Here is a 19,949-nt window from a genome sequence, read left to right as displayed (position 1 = left end):
TAGACTTGGGGTAATTATACTATAATAGACAGCAAAACCAGACATGATCCCTGTCCTCATAGAGCTTACATCTTAGAGGAGACAAATTTAATCAAAGTTGTAAACCGGGTCCAACCTACACCAAGAAACAATGTGTTTGCTACAAAGGACATCGGTATAATAAAGGATTATTGGAGAAATTAAAAAAAAAAAATTATACAAACAAACACCAAATCAAGTCTGGGAGAAATGCTTTGAAGGAGGTATGAGGTGGATGTAGTAACAGCAGGGTGTGTACGAGTGAAGGGAGGGTAAAGACTTGCCTAAGGAAAGATACTTAAGTGAAAGGAAAAGCAGAAACAACTAGATAGAACGGGGGACGAGCATTCCAAAGAGAAGGAGCAGTAGGTGCAAAGGGCCCGTGGCCACGGTGAGCAGAGTAGGAGGAGGTATGTGAGAGAAAGGAAGGTTGGACCAAGACTTGAAAGATATTAAATGCCAAGTAGAGACATTGCTCTGTAGACCATGTGGGCATCTTGAGTTCGGGGACCATGTCTTATTCAATTCTGTATCAAACATAGAATAGTATCTGATATGCACCTGATGCCCCAAAACACTTGCTGAATTGACTCGAGTGCAGATGTCATTTTATAGCTAAGAGAAGCCACTGAAGCGTTCCATTGTAGACTGGAGTTTTACATGACAAATGACACCAAGTAGCTGTGTCTAACCTACAGATGGAAATATAGACCTCCTGCTTGGGAGCATGTTCGTGGGGCTGAAAATATGGATATGGAAGTCACTGGAACTGTGGGCAGGGGTGAGAATAGCACAGGTATTAGACCCTTGACCCCTCTTTCCTCACACTGGACCTTGGTTCAGCAACCTTAGTACTTGAGTCCTGACTAGGAAAGAATTAAGAGCCAAGATTCAAACTATAAGAGAAAGTTTATTTAGAAAGTCACAGCATAGAAGAAGTGAGTGGTAGAAGAAATGGGCTCAAGAAACAAGTTACAGAGGCCAAAGAAGGGACCTTGGAGCTCAGGAGAGAGGAAGGTAATGGTGATGTGCTTGAGGGGAAGAAGAAGGGATGGGGAAGACCTGGGTGTGCTCCCTGGGGGGAGAGCGCTGGGTCCTCCATCCTAAAAGTTTTTAAGGGTGGAGATCTTAGGGTAGGTCCCAGGGGAGGATCTCCATAGAGGATTTATCAGCTTTCCAGATGTGTCCTTTCAGGATCTTTGTCTCCACTGGGCAGGGGGTCATTAGTCAATGCAGCTGGCCTTGATGTCAGCCATGGTGTCAGTTGTCTGGTTTTGCTGCTTTTTTGGGCCTAGAGCTGAAACACAACTGAGGCCTAGATGTATTATTATTATTTTTTAAATATATCTTTATTGATTTCAGAGAGAGGAAGGGAGAGGGAGAGAGAGAGATAGAAACATCAATGATGAGAGAGTCGTCATGGATCGGCTGCCTCTTGCACGCCCCCCACTGAGGACTGAGCCCGCAACCCAGGCATGTGCCCTGACCAGGAATGGAACCACGATTCCCTGGATCCTAGATCAAAGCTCAACCGCTGAGCCACGCCGGCGGGGCAGGCCTAGATGTTTGATGTGGGTCAAAACATCCTTGTACTGGGGGCTTAATGCTGAGGGCTGTTCTCTGGCCCCTTTGTTCCTTTGCCCTCTCTGGAGGTCTAACCTGCATGACTAGCAACATGCCAGGGGAGGCAAGGTCAGGGGAGGGTCTGAACCGCATGACCAGCAATATGCCAGGGGAGGAAAGTTTACCCTTGTTCTTCCAGTTTTGCCCATTGCTAGGCACTGGGGGCTTTCTACCCTAGTGACCTTCTGTATCCGGCCTATGGTCCTTGCTCTGCTCATGTCTGTCTAACTGCCTACCACAGAACCATGGGAATTTCCCTTGTAGGAGGATGTAAATTGATAAGGGGACCAAGGACAAAATTATAGGGAAACAGTCATGTTTAAGTAGCATCTAGAGAGAAATCAACAAAAGAGACTAAGTAGAGATGGAAGAGCTAGCAACTGCAGTCGTGGCTATTCTAATTATTTAATACCTTATACGCCCAGGCTAAGTGAACTGAAAAAATAAAAATATTTCCATTACGATTGGAAATATATATATATATTTGCCACCTATCTAGAACATTCTAGTAAATTAGAATTTACTTAGAAAGTCTAGAAAACAGTAAAATTCCAGAAAACCTGCTATTGATTGATTGACCCAATCAGCTAAAACAAACACACAAAATCCAGGTGAGCCACTAATTCTTAGATCCAAGAACACCAGAAGTCTTTGATACTTGGATTTTAGTCTTGACTCTTCCAATAATTTGGGCAAATGATTTAACATCTATGAACCTGTTTCCTCATCTTCAGAAAAGAAAAGCTAAGGAGGCTGATAGCTACATGATCTCTTAGCTTGCGTCCAGCTCTCAAATCTGCAGTGTCCCCAGAGATCCAAGCAAGTTTGAGATGGATTTCTTAAACAGATTTATCCAAGAGCAAATCCTGAAGTAATGACACCTGTTTCCCAAGCCTACCCTTCCCCCTTCCTCCATGAATATTGATTTGGCACAAGCCAAGGTCACGCACCAGGCACCGGAGTGCCCAGGGCACTAGAGGCGGCACTGGGGGCTTCCCCGTCCGTCGTGAGTCCGGTAGGACTTGCCATTTACGCGCTCTGGCTCGCGCCTGGTGTCGCGTCGGGGGACCGGCGCCCACTTGCACCTCACCCAGGCAGCCTCCCCTTCCTTGGTACCTTTGAAGCGGCTCCTCAAGCCCCTGAAACTCCTGCATCCCAGGGGAACCCCGTCAGCCCGCTTCGGGGGTTTGTGTAACGAGTCTGGGCTCTAAGTGAGGGACCCTCTGTGCTCGGGAGCTAGAGACTTTTTTTCTACCAGAATTTTTAAAGACAAGAAAAAAGAAACCTTTATTTATAGGAAACGTCTAATGTCATCCTTACAAGGGGCATTTACTTCAAACTATATAATCCCGAAACGCCGGTGTAGGAATTGCTGGAGCCGCGTCCTCTCCTGCACTAGACGAGCGGATGACTACCCGCGCCGGGCGCCGCGCTCGGTCCCAGTCACACCAATGACAGCAGACGACAATGCCGGGAGGCCTCCCGCGATTCTGGCGGCAGCACGCAGTCCTTCAGGGCGGGAGCTGAGTATTTCCTTAAGGGCTGGAGGTGAGGACTCCCGTCCGGGAAAAAGACCACGCGCCCTTCCTCTGGGCGGACTCGGTGCCAAATCGCTCACATTCCGGAGCCCGCGCACTCACCGCAGCCCAGGTGCTTCCGGCCCCGCCCACTTCGGGCCCCGCCCACTTCGGGCCCCGCCCACTTCGGGCCCCGCCCCACAGGCAGGCCCGGACCCTGAGCTCCCCACGTTCCCAGCAGGCGCCGCGCGCGCCGTCGCCCCGCCCCTCCGCCCCGCCCCTCGCGGCGCGGGGAGATGGCGGAGTTGGACGTCGGGCAGCACTGCCAGGTGGAGCACTGCCGGCAGCGAGGTGATGGCGGAGTCGGCCCCGCTCTGCCCCGCGGGCCGTGGCGGCGGGAGGGGGAGGCCTGGGCGGGCGCGTCCTCCGGCGCGTGCCGCGAGCTGCGCGGGCGCTTCTCCGTGGGAGGGAGACACGTGGTCTCCTTGGCAGGGACCCCGGCAGCTCCTGCAGACTCCGGGGCGTGCCCCTGGGTTTTCGGGTGCACTCGCCGAGAAGCCGCGCGGGGGGAGGGCTGGAGCCGCCCTCCGCCCTGCCACTGCGACCTCAGGCCTGCCCCGACTCACTGTTTAACCCGCTACTGTCAGGCGAAGGCAGCGGGCGCGGTCAGTGTAACCCGGCTTCACGGGCTCCTCCCGAGACGAGCTTCGAGCGCGAAGGCCCTTAGCTTCTACCAGAGCCTCAGGGATTCTGACCCTCAGACTATTCCGCCTGGTGGCCCACTGTCCCGGCCCTGTCGCTCTTGCATCCCGATTGTCACCCCATCAACAGACGTCTGCCCAGCACCTGGTTTGGGGCTGGGACTTCGTAAAGCTATGAAATTCGGTCTTTTCGTAGAACAGCTTTCAAACTGGTAGGTCAGCTGCATTTCAGAGCATCAGTGACCATGGGATCTCTGTCCCCTGAGCTGGGGGACCCGTGACGCACGGAGCCCATGGAGTAGCCGGCGCAGGGCAGCGTGGCCCAGGCTTTAGGATTTCACACGTCTCCCCAGGCAAGCCCCTGACACACTGCAGCACACAGCAGGCTCGGTCCTTGGTACCTGGGTTTCATGCCACATGGGCGCTATCGCATTTGGCTCGAGAGAGTGGCCAGTAGGCTTCATCTCCCGTTGCAGCTACAGTCACTGGTGGCAGGTTCCTGAGTCACTGATGAGAAGGACTCTGAGGTTCAGCCCGGATTAGTGGGAGCGCCACAACTGACTAGGATACCTGCTGTGGCCTGTGGGCAAAGGACAGCATCCCTGCTGGGCTCTCGTTACTTACAGCCCTCTGTATATGTACCTTTCAATGGCTGTGATGCCAGCCCTCCAGCAAGTAAGAACCTTTGCTTCCTTGTACGTTTTTCTTCCTGAAGCTTAGCCAGTTGATTTTGACTGTAAGTTATATATCTCTGGTATACCCTATTAACCCTAATAAGTTCACCTTATCTACCATTTGTGAGATATCCATCTTCCTTTCCAAATTCAGGTGTCTCCTAAAATCTAAATATCTGAAATGAGGCCAAGGTCTAGCTCTTTGGACTAGTGGACAGGGGTTAAGATTTTGGAGTATGTTAAGTGAATATCCTAATTTTTTTTTAGTTTCTGGGTGGATAGAAGGATGGTGTAGGGTGTCAGGAAATTATCTTGATCTTCACCCCGAGTCCTCTTGGTTTGCATCTAATATTTACATGGTCACCCAAAGTCTCAAAATAACAGGCAGGTACAACATTTCCAATTTGAAAGAGACATTAAAGTTTTACAGAGTATTACATGCTTCAGTTTCTGTCTTGCTGACAAATGTATACACACTTTCTTGGTATGAAACATGTTCACAGAATCATTCAGTCAGAGCAGCAGTGACAGTTCATTAAGCGCAGTTCCCAGGTGAAGGAAGAAGTGTATTTGGGCTCTCATGTCCCACAAGCAGAATTACCCAGGGGTCCTTTTTGATTATAAGATCCTTTCTTTCTGTTGGGAGTTGAGGTAACCTGTAGGATGAGGTCTTCGGGGGGAAACTGTAGCTTCCTATAAAGGGCAGTGTCTTTTCACTTCATAAAAGTGGTTTGATTGGATATAGCCAGCCTTACTTGGCTATAAACTATTATTTAATATGAGGTACACTGAAAACAATCTAGAGAGTAACTAATTGCATCTGGTGCCACATCTGGGAATGGATACTTCCATGTGCTTTCTAAAAATTCTGTTCCTAACTTAGTTGTTATTTAGTTAGCTAATTCTAATTTGGTTGTTCCTCAAGGGAAAACATAGTTCAGGATTAAATTTTAGTATCAATCAATCTATCGAATTTCTGGAGTCTCTAAAAGCATTTCCACCCAGTCACCATAGGATTTTTCTCAGGTTGAACATATTCAAGATGAGTTAATTGTAATTATCTTAGGAATTATAGTTACTTTCTTACTATTCATATCTTTTACAAACATCATTTGGTTTTTATAATTACCCTATGAAGTAGATATAGCATAAAGCATAGCTGTAGATATATACAAACACACATGTACACACAGACATTATATACTTATATCTACATTTATTTCTATATTACCTAATAATAAAGCTTTGATTTTATGTGTATATATATATATATATATATATATATGTATATATGTGTGTGTTTACATAGATATAATACATATACTATAAAATAGATTTATATATAAAATCTCCAGAGCTCTACTGTTAGGTAACTTGCCTAGCATTGCTAAATTAATAAACAGTGGAATCAGAATCGAAACCCAGGTTTTTCACTTAAAATGCAGTGTTTTTTCAGTATGCAGTCTTCAAAAACAACACCTACTAACTCTGGGAAACAAAAACAAACCAAAAACCCCCAGAAATTTTTAGATTTAGCATGCTACAAGAAGTAACACTTATCTCCTAGTAATCTAGTAACTTTCTCCCAGAGGACTTGGGGTTGTGATGGCTTTTGTTTAACCACTACTTGATACACTCGGACATTGATCAAAAAGGAAAGTTCATCTATGGCAGTGGCTCAGTACTTGAAGATTCTATATGCTTAAGAAAACTAAATCAAAATCAGATACTGACCAGAAAATGTAACATTTTCCCTCACTTTTAGATTTTCTTCCATTTGTATGTGATGGTTGTTCAGGAATATTTTGGTAAGTTATGTTTTTACAAAGGGTTTGGGAGTAATTTTAGTGTTTGCAATATGAGGCTTATTTCTGAGCAGCAGAATGATGTAAAATAGCTCTTACTTTAGCCATTGATATTTGATATTCATTATGATAATCACTTGGAAAAAACAGACTAGTCATAGGCTCTGATTACTTGTAGATATATTTGGTTAATCTTTAAACTTCATAGATGGCATTATCTGTGTGTGATTTTTTTTTAATGTAAAAGTTGTACTTGTGTCTTTTAATCACAAGGAGACAACATGTCCACAATATAATGTATATGGAAAAAAATCCAGTTAATGATTATTACTCTATTTTAATTAATGAAAGGAAAGTAGCCCAACCCATACATTTCCTAAATTGGATATCACATGTTCTTTGCACACACATAATATACAAAATAAAACCAAAGATTTTGGAAAATGTATTTTCTTTACAATTACACTTGCACATATCAGGCATTTAATTAATTTAATTTTTATTTAAAAAAATATTTTTATTGATTTTTAGAGAGAGAGGGAGGGAGAGGGAGAGAGAAACATCGATGTTAGAGTGAAGCATTGATCCGCTGCCTCCTGCATGCCCCCTACCAGGAATCGAACCTTCGACCTTTAGTTACACAGGCCAACGTCCAACCAACTGATCCACAGTGGCCAGGGCAGGCATTTAATTTATTGAACAGAACACTGAAAGAACAAATTCTCTTAGGAAGATAATTCAGAAAGATTTATTAGAAGTAGTGCATGTTTTAAAAACAGAACTAGAGCACTCCTTTGACCTTTTATTATTAATGGTCTTTGAGAAATAAAAAGAATCAAAAGATTTTTCTTTTTTTCACACACCTGAAAGCACTCAGAATAAAGGTAATTTAGAGTGATGAGTTGTTTTTGCTCATATGGAAGTTGAACAGTTGCATTTAAAACTTTTGAGGCAATAGATGCTCTGTATCTGGTGTTTCCGGTTATCCTTATATGTAGAATTCTTAATGGAGTGTAAATGTAATTAATCTTAAGGGAACTAACCATTGAAATATCTCACATTATTGCAGTTATCTTCATATTATTGGATTGCATTTAAATAAACACTGTTTTTTAAAATTATTTAAGCCTTGAGCACAGAAGCAGAGAGTCGCACAGCTGTCCTGAGGTATGTTAATAGTTCTGTGTACTAGCACACCTTTGTATTATGTACTTCTCTTCCTATCTGGAAGGGGCTTCAAACCAGTCTGTACAGCAGAGTAAAATTTGGTGTATTAAGCTAATTATGCAAAGTATTATTTTTGCTTCATTTATATTTCTCAGTTTGTTTTAAAGAAAAATTGGTCTACTTGGTATTTATACATTTTTATTCTCATAATTCTTATTTCTTTGCACTTCAGTTCTATTTAGGTGGCCCACTTGCAGCTTTAGGCTCTATATTTGCAGATCTAAAATGGAATTAATGTCCTCATCATATATTCCTTCCAGTTTCCTCCATTCTTTTTTTTTTAATCCTCATTGGAAGATATTTTTTCTCATTGCTTTTCAGAGAGAGTAGAAGGGAAAGAGAGAGAAACATTGATGTGAGAGAGACACATTGATTGGTTGCCTCCTGCATGTACCCAGTCCAGGGCTGGGGATCAAGCCTGCAACTGAGGTACTGGCCAGAATCGAATCTGGGACCCTCCAGTCCACGGGTCAGTGCTCTAACCACTGAGCAAAACTGGCTAGGGCTCCTCCACTTTTGTGTTCATTTTTACTGGTGCCTGCTGTTAGGATTCAGTGGCAATAAATTGTTCTGATTCAGTCAGCCTTAGACAACCAGGAACAAACCTGTAGTTTAACAAAGTCCCATTCTAATTCTGACCAAATCCAGAGATTTAAAAAGGGCTGGCAGACAGAGGCCAAAATATCTTTATTATTGATAAAGGAGAAAGTGAATGGTAAAGCTTAGTAAGGAGAGCCCAATAGGTCTTCAAAGAAAGCCAAAATTAGGCAGGTTGCTTGCCAGTCACAGTAGTGCTGGACCAGGGTAGGCCTCCTCCTGACTTCCAAGTTCAGTTCCAAGAGGGGAAAAAAGAAAAAGCTGAGCCTACCACATGGAAAGTAGTTTTCTCACATTTGACAGTCCGATAAGCGGCCCTACCTCCCTTGGTTCAGAGAGAGACAGGAAGTGAAACAGAATCATTCCATTTGGAAGGAAGCATTAGCCTTGCCCTTGGACATCTGTTCCTGCCCATTGTTTACCAAGCACCTTACCAAGGATTTTACATCTGTTCTCTCAGTTATAGAAAGTTATGGTTAAATGGGTTTCAGTCAAAGTCTGGCATTGTGAAGTTTAGGTGATTTATTTGAGGAAACTAAAAATTAACAAATTTATTGGTATTATGTAGGATTAACTGGAAGGAAATACTTATTTAGAGTCATACAGTAAACATACTGCTGCTTCTTACACAGCTTGCCCTGTGCCTTCCTTTTTCTTATGATGTCATTTAATTTTCTATGAATGTCTCTCACAGAATGTCTATCAATTGGATCTCAGTTAAGTAGTGAAGAAAAATCATTTACCTTGAGACTGTGGGAACAAATTTGGAAAAATAGTTAAGTCAGTTCCAGCAAGATGTAACTATTATTTATATAGAGGAATATCCTTTGATTGTAGATTTCAAGCAATTATTTCCCTAAGTTCATTCAACTCTGGAAGCATAGTTATTTAATACAGGCTCCCCCGGTTTTAGAAAGTTCACTTTAAGCCCCTTCACTTTTATGGAAGACCCACATTAGTATCTGTGCTACCCAAAAGAAATCCAAAAAGGGTTTTCACTCTTATGAACAAAGGTGAAAAGTGAAAATAGTGTTTAGCATTTGTTTTGCAGTGAACTAGCCATGCCCTGTAAAGGCAGTGCCCACCCCGAGCTGTGAGAGCAGCCCCACCAGGCTCCTTCCTCAGAACCACACCTGGCATCTCAGCATTAGGGTGCCCTAGCTTTGAACTGTGTCTGAGCATCTGGGAGACCCATTTGGGGGGTCTGGGAACACTAAAAGAATTTTCCATATAAGTTAATGGTAATTGTTTCTTCACTTTGTGCCATTTCAACTTATGAAAGATTTCATAGGCATACTCAACTACTTTCAGATAGTGGGGGACACCTATACTCAAAGTAGCCTGGCTGATCTGGGTTTTTAAAAAATCTTAAAACATCTCATCTTTTTCTGATGTAATATTTGCTGGTAATGTGATATTGAACACACCATCAAGAACAGTATATCATTATGAAAACTGTCTTTAACCCTCTGTATCATGGATAAACATATAATTTTTAAGTGTGCATTTATATATATTTACTTAAAATTGGTGTAGAAAGTAGGTATGATTTGCCGTTGAGAACTGATGATGAGATGATTACCTGAGCATATTATTACTGGGGCATTTTTGTGTTGGACTGTTACAAAGTAGAAGACTAAAATTATAGAATAACTGAATAGTCACTTTAACTTGACTTAGAAGATAAATATACCACAGTAGGAAATTATGAAAATGTAGAACAGTCAACACAATAATCATTTCTCACACAAATATTATAATCTGCTTTGTGGGAGTGTCTAAGTTGCTCTTATAAGTTTAAGCAAAGATAATCTGAATGCTGCCTTCCAAAGTAGATTTGTTGATTTACTCTCCATGTGAAATACTCCCATTTTCTGTTTTTTTACATTTTCAGGTGACTGCAGTCAAGGAGAGATTGAAGTCAGATACGCAGGCGTCTTACCCATGCTCATTTAAGGACTGTACTGAGAAAGAGCTTGTACCAGTTATCTGTCCTTATTGTGAGAAGAACTTTTGCCTGAGGTGATCACTCAGATCATTCACACTCTGTATATATGCTTAATTTGTATGCAAATACTTGAAGTAGTGTCACTCTTTTGTTGCTCACAGACACCGTCATCAGTCAGATCATGAATGTGAAAAACTGGAGCTCCCTAAGCCTCGTATGGCTGCCACTCAGAAACTCGTTAAAGACATTATTGGCAAGTATCAAGGAAGTGTGTTTCATTGCTTTCCGTGTTGCCCATATACTCTGTTAGTTCCAAAGCTCCTGCTTCTTATGCCAGCTTTTCAGTATGGAAGGTGTTAACAGCCCCTGGTCCTTACAACTTGCAAAAGATTTTGATGACATTCTTGTAAAAGTATTTTTTCACAAGACCTACCTGACCAAAGAAAATTTGGAAATGCTGTAGAAGTTCCCTAATAGATGTTCTCTTGCTGGGCCACTTAGATCAACTGGTTAACCATCGTGGCTAGAAATGGCATTCATGAGGCTAACATGGTGGATTGTAGTCTCTAAAGACTAAACTTTAAGCCTAGTCTGCTGTCCTATGAATGCTTCTGATAATCTGACATACGAGGAGGGAATGTATTTATAACCTAGGCCAGTCTCTCTGCCAACATGTTAATTTAGCAGAATTTTCATTCTCTGTTAAGGATACTACCTTTATTAAAATCTTGTATAACCAAATCTTAAAGTTCTCTGTAGAAGTGTTAGTGATTGGATGAAATAAGCTTAAATTGGAAAGAAGCATGTAACTGAGTTTTTTGACGTGGAGATTGCTTGGATCAACCTCTGGTATTTTTCCATTAACCATGTAAATATAGTACCTACACAATTAATGTTGTCTCTGGATATCTCCATTGTGTGTAATTTGTGTAAGTTCTAGGGCCATAATAAAAAGTAATAATGAATAAAACTCTGGAAAATACAACTGTTCTTATCTGCTTATGTGCTTGTTCTTTTTTTTTAGATTCCAAGACAGGAGAGACAGCAAGTAAGCGACGGAAGGGTGCAAGAAATAGTGCAACAGCTGCAAAGGTAGCACTGATGAAATTAAAGATGCATGCTGATGGAGACAAGTCATTGCCACAGGTTGGTCTTAGAGACTCTGAAAAACAAAAAAGTTTAAATATAGTTAAAGCCCCTCTCTGCTCCTCCCTCCCATCTGGTAACAACTAACCTGAATCTGGTATGTGTCATTCCTAGTGTTACAGGTGTGTAGCTACAAAAATACATCGTTTTGTGAGATTTTTCACTTTGCAGAAATGGCAGGGAACCATGTGTGTCCTTCTTCAATAATTTTTGTTTTTTCACTTGGCATCATGCTTTTAGCATTTATCCATGTTGACACATTTAGTCTAATCTGTTCATTGTGATAGCTGGATATTCCATGTATGAATACACCACGTTTATTCATTCTCTTAATGAACAATATTCACAATTTTTCCACGTTTTTTTGCTGTTATAAATTCTTAAACAGCGGATGTCCTTGTGTGTATGTGGGAATGTTCCTCTAGGCCATTCCCCTTAAAACTCTATAATATCAATTACATTTTATATGTATGTACATACATAAATACATAAATACCTTAAAACAGTTTCCCCTAGCCTTACAACTGTATTAGATAGGCTGATCTTTTTTATTTTATTTTAAAGATTATTGATTTTATAATCCCTGCAGGATTGAGACCCTCAGACTGGAAAATGTTTCTCTAGGGAATAGAAAAGCTGGGTCCTGGACTATGCTCATCTTCAGCTTTTCTGGATATGTAAACTTTGTACTGTCATTGGTTGTGCTGATTTTTTGCCTTCCTGTCTGAGAGTTTCAGAGTTTCTTGCCAACACTGGGCACTATGCACTGTTACCAATCTGATAGATGTGAAGTTATATCTCACCGAGGTTTAAAGTTAAATTTCCCTTTTTATTACTGAGGTTCAACTACTTTGCCTAAGTTTATTGGCTATTGACTTTCTCCTGTGAATTATTTGTTCATATCCTTTGCCCATTTTTTTCTGTTGGGTTGTTTGACACTTTTTAAAATAGATTTGTAAGATTTTTTTAGATGTTCTGAATGCTTTGATTACAAGTGTTGCACATATCTTTTCTCAGTCTGTGGTTTGTCTTCCCTTTGTTTTTGATCTCTTTAGTGATTCAGGCTTGTAAAATTTTAATATACTCAAATTTATTAATGATTTCCTTTAGATTTTTACTTTTCACAATTAGTTGTTTAAGATATTTTCTTATATTTTCCTTTAAAAGCTTTATTTTATTCGATTATTTTGTTTAGCTCTTTATTTCATTTATAATTTAATTGTAAGTAAGTGGAAGTAAAGATTTCCACACACGCACCCCCCGAATGGGTTACCTATGGTCATAACATAAGATATTGAGAGTTAGTCCTGGTGATTACACCTCTGTCACCTACCATCTTGTCCTATACATGTGGGACTAGTTTGGGAATCCAGTTCGGTTCCTCTCTTTCTGTCTATCTTTGCATCAGTGTCCAGCTGTGTTAATTGTCATAGCTGTATAATAAGTAGGACAAGTCTCTGCACCTTATTCCTTGCTTTCAGCTGTATCTATTCTTGGCCATTTATTCTTTTGTAAAAATTGTAGAATCGCTTTGTCCTGCTCTGTGAAATTGTGATTGATTGGAATTGTCCTGAATTTTTCTCCTAGAACAATTGCCCTCTTTAGAATTTTGACTCTTATCCATGTGAATGGTCAATTGTTCCAGTTTTTCTTTAGATCTTCTTTTCTGTCTTTAAATAACATCTGTTGTACTTACCATACCTATCTATATAGCTTTTCTTGGGCATCTTCTTAGGCTCTTCATAATTTTTGCTGTCTTTGCAAATAATAACTTTTTTTAAAAAAACTAATGTTTTTTTAATTGGTTATTGCTGATTGTTGTATGTTGTCCTTCTATCCAGCAGAGAAATGTCTAATTGCTCCCGTAGTTTGTAGGTTTTCTGTACAGTTACATTTTCTGCAAATGACAGTTTTGTGTTTTGAGGGTTTTTTGTTTTTTTCCCAAGTTTTCTTTCCTTTTACTCCTCCCCCTTTTCATCATTATTTGTCTTAATGCATTGATTGAACTCTCCAGAACAATATTGGATAATACAGGTGACAGCAGGCATCTGACTTTAATCCAAATGATTCTAAAGTTTTACCATTAAGTATTATCTTTACTGGAGATTTTTGATAGCTTTTTTCAGGTTAACAATATTTCTTCCTGTTCCCAGTTTGCTAGGAATTTATATCATGAAGTTTTTCTGTAAGTTTTTTTCCTGCATCTATTAAGATGATCTTCTTTCCCCCCTTGTCAATGTGATAAACTATGTTGATGGATTTTTCTGTTGTTCAATCACCCATGTATTCCAGGATAAACCACTTGACTCTGGTCTATAATTCTTTTAAAATGCACTGCTACATTGATTTTCTAATATATTATTTAGTGTTATTTTGTGACAGTAGCCAGATTATACTTAGTTGAGTTTTCCTCTTCTACTCTTTGAAATAGTTGTAAGGGGTGGGGATTTTTTGTTCTTGAAGGTTTGGTAATGGTTATTATAGCCTTTTGGGGGGAAGAATTTCTAACTCTATTTCAAAATGTTAATAGTTCTTGGTTTATTTGGATAATCTATTGCTTCTGAAATAAAATTTTGTAAATAACATTTTTCTTAAAAATTTCTGGTGTAGATTTTCCAGTTTATTGTTGTAAAGTTGTTCAACTTATTATCTTACGTTCCAGAATCTCTACTGTGTCTTTGGTCATTCCATTTCATTTCATTCTTAATATTTTTCATTTGGATTTTTCTTTGTTTTCTCCTTGAACAGTCTTCCTAGAGGTTTGTGTTTGAAAAGACACAAAGAACCATATTTTGGTTTCATTGACCTCTGTATTGTTTTTTGCTTTCTCTTTCACCAAATTCTGTTCTTTTATTATTTTCTGTTCTCTTCTTTTGTTCAGATTTCCTCTAATGTTGTTTTTTTAACTTCTCACATTGAATGGTGAACTTATCTATTTTCAGCCTACTTCTTGGGTGTTTTTTTTAGGTAACTTTAATTCAGACACAGAACAGTTGCAAGAATAGTACAAAGAAAGTAATTTTCTGTATTCTTTACCCAAATGTACCAGTTGCTTATATTTTGCCCTGTCTGCTCTATCATTTGCAGCTCGCTCTCTCTGTCTATAGAGGTCTGCATATGTGTGCCTGTGTGTGTACGTGTGTGTGCATACTAATTTTTGGTCTGGTTATCTGTCTGTTTCTGAGACAGATGTGTTAAAATCTCCTGTAGCTGTGGTTTTCTCATGTTTTTTTCTTTTAATTTGAATGTTTTTGCCGAGTTGTATATTACCAGGTGTGTGGAATTTCTTCATTGTTATATCTTCTTTATGAATTTCGCCTTAAATGCTATTTTGAATTACAATAGTATTGTTTCACTAGTTTTCTTTCAGTTAATATTTAACTATTATGTCTTTTTTTATCACGTTATGTTCAACTTTTCTGTGTTGTTTTGTTTTAGGGTGTCTCTTGTAAGCAGCATATAGCTGGACTTTGTTTTTTTAATCCAGCTTGATAGTATCCCTCTTTCATAGGTGAGTTGAATCCATTTATATTTATTGTGGTCACTGATACCTTTGAATGTGTCTCTTCCATCTTATGATTTTTGCTCACCATCCGTTTCCTTTGTTTCCCTTTCCTGTCATCTTTTGCATTGATCAAATTTTCTATATTTTCTCTTATTCTGCTCTTTTAGAAACCATTAATTGTAGTCTTCTTCTTTTAGTGATTATCCTTAGTATTTTCCTTTCTTGAAATCTTTTTTTGATGTTTTTAAATTTGCAAAGGTCCTACATACTTTTAACAAGTGTAATTATTAAAAGATGTATAAAGGAAAAAATCAACCTCACCCTGAAGGGTTCATACTGGATTTGCATTATATGGTATTTACCAATTTTGAGAGAAATGACCTTTTTATTACATGGTGGTCCTGTTTAGGAATCTTATGTCTTTTCAGTTATTCAGATCATGCGTTCCTGCTTCTATAACATACATGTCTCCATTTAAGTCTTACTCCTTATTTATATTCATCCCTGGTTATTTCTGTTGTGAACAGGACACTTGTGCCCACCTCTGTTTTCAGGTTCTCATGGCTGATAGAAGAGAGGCCTTGATCTCTGTGTACTCATCTGGTCAGCCGCGCCATCAGCTCTGTCATTAATTTCAGAAGTTTCTTCACCGCTAGGGCCCTTGATTTCCTAGATATACAGTCACATCCATTAACAAATAAGGATAATGGTAATTTCATGTTTTAATAACTATACTAGTTATTTAATTTGCTTATACTGTATTATCTAGAATCTCCAATATAATAATAATAATAATATAATAATGGTCATAACAGGCATGTCTTTATATTTTAAATTTTTAATATGTATATATAATTAAATACCAGTTTTCCTCTCAAAATCTAAAGTTACTTGGTATTATATCCTCTTAATAAGGACAAGGAACTTGCCTGGCCAGTGTGGCTAAGTGGTTGAGCGGTGCACCATGAACCAGATCACGGTTTGATTCCCGTCAGGGCACATGCCTGTGCTGTGGGCTTGATCCCCAGTAGGAGGCGTGCAGGAGGCAGCTGATGGATGATTCTCTCTCATCATTGATGTTTCTCTCTCCCTCTCCCTTCCTCTCTCTGAAATCAGTAAAAACATTTTTTTTTTTTTTTAAAAAAGGGACAAGGAACTTGCCTTGCCTACCCACTCGAATATCTCCCATCCCTTCATCTTTGTTCACACATATATATTATTTTCATCAACAGCTGTGTAAATCTATCAACATATTTTTTGAGTTTCTTCTTTCCTTAAGACTTATTTTTATTTTGCTGAAGTCCATTCTTTAGCGGTTCATTCATTCAGAGTCTTGGCTGGTAAACTCTTAGTCTCTTTTGTCTGAAAGTGCCCTATTTTATACCTTCGCTTGAGCTGCATTATCTATTAGACACTTACCTCTGTGGATCTGCTGTACATTGGCCTCTGTTGTCTGTTGTTGGGGAAACGTTTTCTGTCTCTTGATTCTCATTGATTTATGGGTAATCTGTCTTTTTTGGTGGCTTTTAAGATTTTACCTGTGATAGTTTGCGATTTCAGTGCAATGTTTCTGGGCATGGATATACTTGAATTATCTAGTTTGGCCCTTGAGGTACATTTAAAATTTTGACTTTTCACTTTTGGAAAATTATAGTCATTTCCTCTCTGAATATTGCCTCTCCATCATCTATTCTCTTCTGAAACTTTTGTTAGTTTCAGACACATTTTGGGATTTATAATTCCTATCTTGATGTCTATTTGTGCTGCATTCTAGATGTCTTCCTCAATTCCATCTTCCAATCAAGTAAACCTTTTTATGGAAAGTCATAGAAATTTATCCTGAGTTTTTTATTGCAGAAACTGAATTTTTTAATGTTTATATTTCTTATTAGATATTTATAGTTTTTCTTGTTTCACTTCTTCCTGGTTTGGTTTTATAACTTCTTGTTCCTTTTTTATGGATATTATTCTTTAACTTTTCGCACTGTGAATCCTAAATAACTTTTTAAAATGTCCTTTTCATGTTTAGTTATTTTCATCTTTGCTTTGTTTTGAAATTTCAGTTTACAGACTATGCATGTTTGTGTTGAATAGGAGCTCCTTTCTGTGTCTCTCACTGTGCCCACTCACCTTTCTGCATTTGTTTCATTTTTGATCTTCAGACATATTTATCTTTTTTTTTTTTTAGGTGAGGCTATATCTTTTTAATATCCTCTTTTTATGTTTATACTCTTATTACTTTAATTTTAGAGCAGGAACCTACTAGGTTATAGAGTTAGCCCAAACTTGAATTTCCAATGATTTCTTATTTTTTCTTTTAATACTTGTTGTCTGTAATAACACACTCCACTGGTCTACAACAAATCTTAATTCTTTGGTGCTGGGATAGGAATTGTCTTGAATCTAATATTTTTGAAGATAATTATAATCTTTTCTTTATGACTTGGAGATGCTCCTCTTATGCCAACAATTTTATCGTAGCAGGAATTTATGTGTAAAACCAGCTCTTCTTAAAGCTGGTTTTAGGAATCAAGGAAGATCTGAGGCCAAGCATCTTTGCTCTTATACTTCTTTTTCTGCATTTATTAATTTATCAAGAAAATACAATATGAGGAAGCATATAGAGGTTAGGCTACTAGAGGAACCATCCAGACCGAAGAATCCTTCTCTTTTATTTTTATGGTTGGTACTTGTCTATTTTTTCTTTTCTTTTTTTAGCTTCTTTATTCTCAAAAGCCCTGCTATCTTTAAATACGTTGTGAGGTCTTTCACATGAAAAGACATGTTTTATGTTTCAGGGATCTTTCATTTGCAGGCACAGAAACTTGATACCAACTAGCTTAATCAGAACAGTTTTTTTCCTCATGTGGTGGGAGTGGTTTTGATCTGGTCTCTAGGGATGACCGAATTCCAGACTCAGATGCAGTAGAAAGAGTCCATTGTGTCCTTGACTTCTGCCTGACTTATTCTTTCCCATTTGACAAGACTTCTTCCACCTTGGTTCAGGAATGGCTGAGAGGGCTGGGGGATAGCTGCAGGCAATTCCAGGTTTAATTCAGTAAGACTTAAAAAAACTCTGGAAAAAGAGAGCTCCCCCTTCCCGCTCCCAGCTTTTGAGTATAAAATCCCAGGAAAAGACCTTAGTTGGCCTAACTGAGGGCACATACCTGTCTTTGCACAGATCTCTCTCGCCAGAGTCTCTAGTCCTAGTCCCACGCATTCAGGTGGATGCTAGGCTACTATGATTGACATTCCCACCAGCAGTTTTACCATCAGAGGGTAATCCCTCTCTGACCAGGAGAAGAGAGGATGAGATGCCACCAGACAAAAACAGATGTCTAGTTCATGTATATAATCTGCATTTTAACTTTTTTGTTCTTTACAGACAGAAAGAATCTACTTGCAGGTTTTCTTACCCAAGGGGAGCAAAGAGAAGAGCAAACCCATGTTCTTCTCTCACCGATGGAGCATTGGGAAGGTCATTGACTTTGCAGCTTCTCTAGCCAGTCTCAGAAATGACAATAACAAATCCACAGCCAAGGTAACAGCTGGTTATAATAGCTTCCCCGGGAGTTTTAGGGTATGCTACACGCGCATGTTCATTACAGTGTGCTCTGCTTCTCTCCTAACAGAAGTTAAGGTTGTGTCACGTGACCTCGGGAGAAGCGCTACCCTTGGACCACACACTGGAAGCCTGGATCACCAAGGAAGACTGTCCTTTATACAATGGTGGGAATGCTGTCTTGGAATACCTTAGTGAGGAAGACCAGTTTTTAAAGAATGTTGACTCTTACTTGGAATAGTCATTCAAGGATTCAGTCCAGGAATCATGAGGAAAATTCTATGTTAAGTCAGTTTCTTTTACTACAAGTACTGTACATTTTTTTATTTTTAAAAGTTGCTGTAGTGGTTGAGCATTGACCTAGGATCCAGGAGACTGCAGTTCGATTCCCGGTCAGGGCACATGCCTGGGTTGCTGGCTCGATCCCCAGCAGAGGGCGTGCAGGAAGCAGCCAATCAATGACTTTTTCATCATTGATGTTTCTGTCTCTTTCTCTCCCTTCTCTCTGAGGTCAATAAAGACATATTTAAAAAAAAAAAAAAAAAGTTTCTTTAACATTTTTTCCATTATGTCATAATGCCCATTGTCAGTTTCCTATAATTGAGTTTAAATATTTTTGTTTTAAAGTTTAACTCTGAATTGACACGCAGTTGTTAGCAAGTTATTGTACTTAATTAGCTTTTATGAGGATGTGCTGTAATAACAAAAACAAGGGTGTATTTCTCATTGGTTATGTGAGTTGTTGACTAACCATGACTCTACCCCGTGTCACCTTGACCCCAGAATCTACACCAAATGTTTTGATGTCCTTGGGACATTGCCATTCTTATGACAGGGGAAGAAAGAACTGGCTCTTAGAAGATACATGTATTATATTCGCTTTAGTGACATGGCCAAGCATAGCACCGTGGTGCTGGGAAGTGTGGCTTTTCCATATACCTGCTCCATGGTGTATAAATAGATGTGTGTACTTGAATCAGAAGAACTGAGAGATTGTTTCATTGACTCTTCAGAGTTTTTGGATGAGGAATCTCAGGTCTGGGAGGGGAAGTGATTTTCCTGCTGTCATCTACCCACTCTGGGGCATATCTCTGACAAAGGTTCTCTTCTAAGGAGTCACCACCTGTTTTTGTTTGTGTGAATGTATTTCATGAGAAGAAAGATGGGGTAGCTCAACTTGATTGCAGTCTCTTTATATCTACCAAAGCAAAACACATGCCCAAAGTAACTACATTTTACCACCACATGAAAATGAATGCCTCTGACCGATGTGTTCCATCCTCAACAAAAGACTACTATATAGAAGGAACAGAAATGATTTCTGGTGTGCATGTCCCTTTTCTATTTTAATTATATGACATGCATAGTGGCTTTAGGTTTTAAGGAATAAATCTGGAATGTTCATTTAATCTCTAATATTTTTTCATATTATTTTCATGCAAAAAATGGAGATGGCTTCTAACTTGCATCAGTTGCTTATACACTCATTTATTAATGTAGTTATTCGAATACCTACTAAGGGTAAGGATTTAATTCTAGTTGCCATGGTGACTACAATGCAAAGCAGTGTGGCAAGTGCCAAATGAACAGATGGATAGTAAGTATAGCTGTGTTCCAACAGATCTT

General features: G+C 39.4%; 1 protein-coding gene across 1 annotated transcript; it reads left to right on the top strand.

Annotated features, from left to right (window-relative positions):
* The first annotated feature begins 3,423 nt into the window (after nucleotides 1-3,423).
* On the top strand, nucleotides 3,424-19,420 carry ZFAND1 (zinc finger AN1-type containing 1). The gene is made up of 8 exons (XM_087825467.1): nucleotides 3,424-3,509; nucleotides 6,299-6,341; nucleotides 7,466-7,505; nucleotides 10,057-10,184; nucleotides 10,272-10,363; nucleotides 11,135-11,256; nucleotides 18,147-18,302; nucleotides 18,394-19,420. The coding sequence occupies exons 1-8, from the start codon at nucleotides 3,455-3,457 to the stop codon at nucleotides 18,562-18,564; spliced, it is 807 nt and encodes a 268-aa protein (XP_087681593.1). The 5' UTR covers nucleotides 3,424-3,454; the 3' UTR covers nucleotides 18,565-19,420.
* The last annotated feature ends 529 nt before the right edge of the window (nucleotides 19,421-19,949 follow it).

This window comes from Miniopterus natalensis, chromosome 16, assembly GCF_054644295.1.
Source record: "Miniopterus natalensis isolate mMinNat1 chromosome 16, mMinNat1.hap1, whole genome shotgun sequence".
Taxonomy (NCBI): Eukaryota; Metazoa; Chordata; class Mammalia; order Chiroptera; family Miniopteridae; genus Miniopterus; species Miniopterus natalensis.
This window is presented reverse-complemented; position numbering and strand designations above follow the sequence as displayed.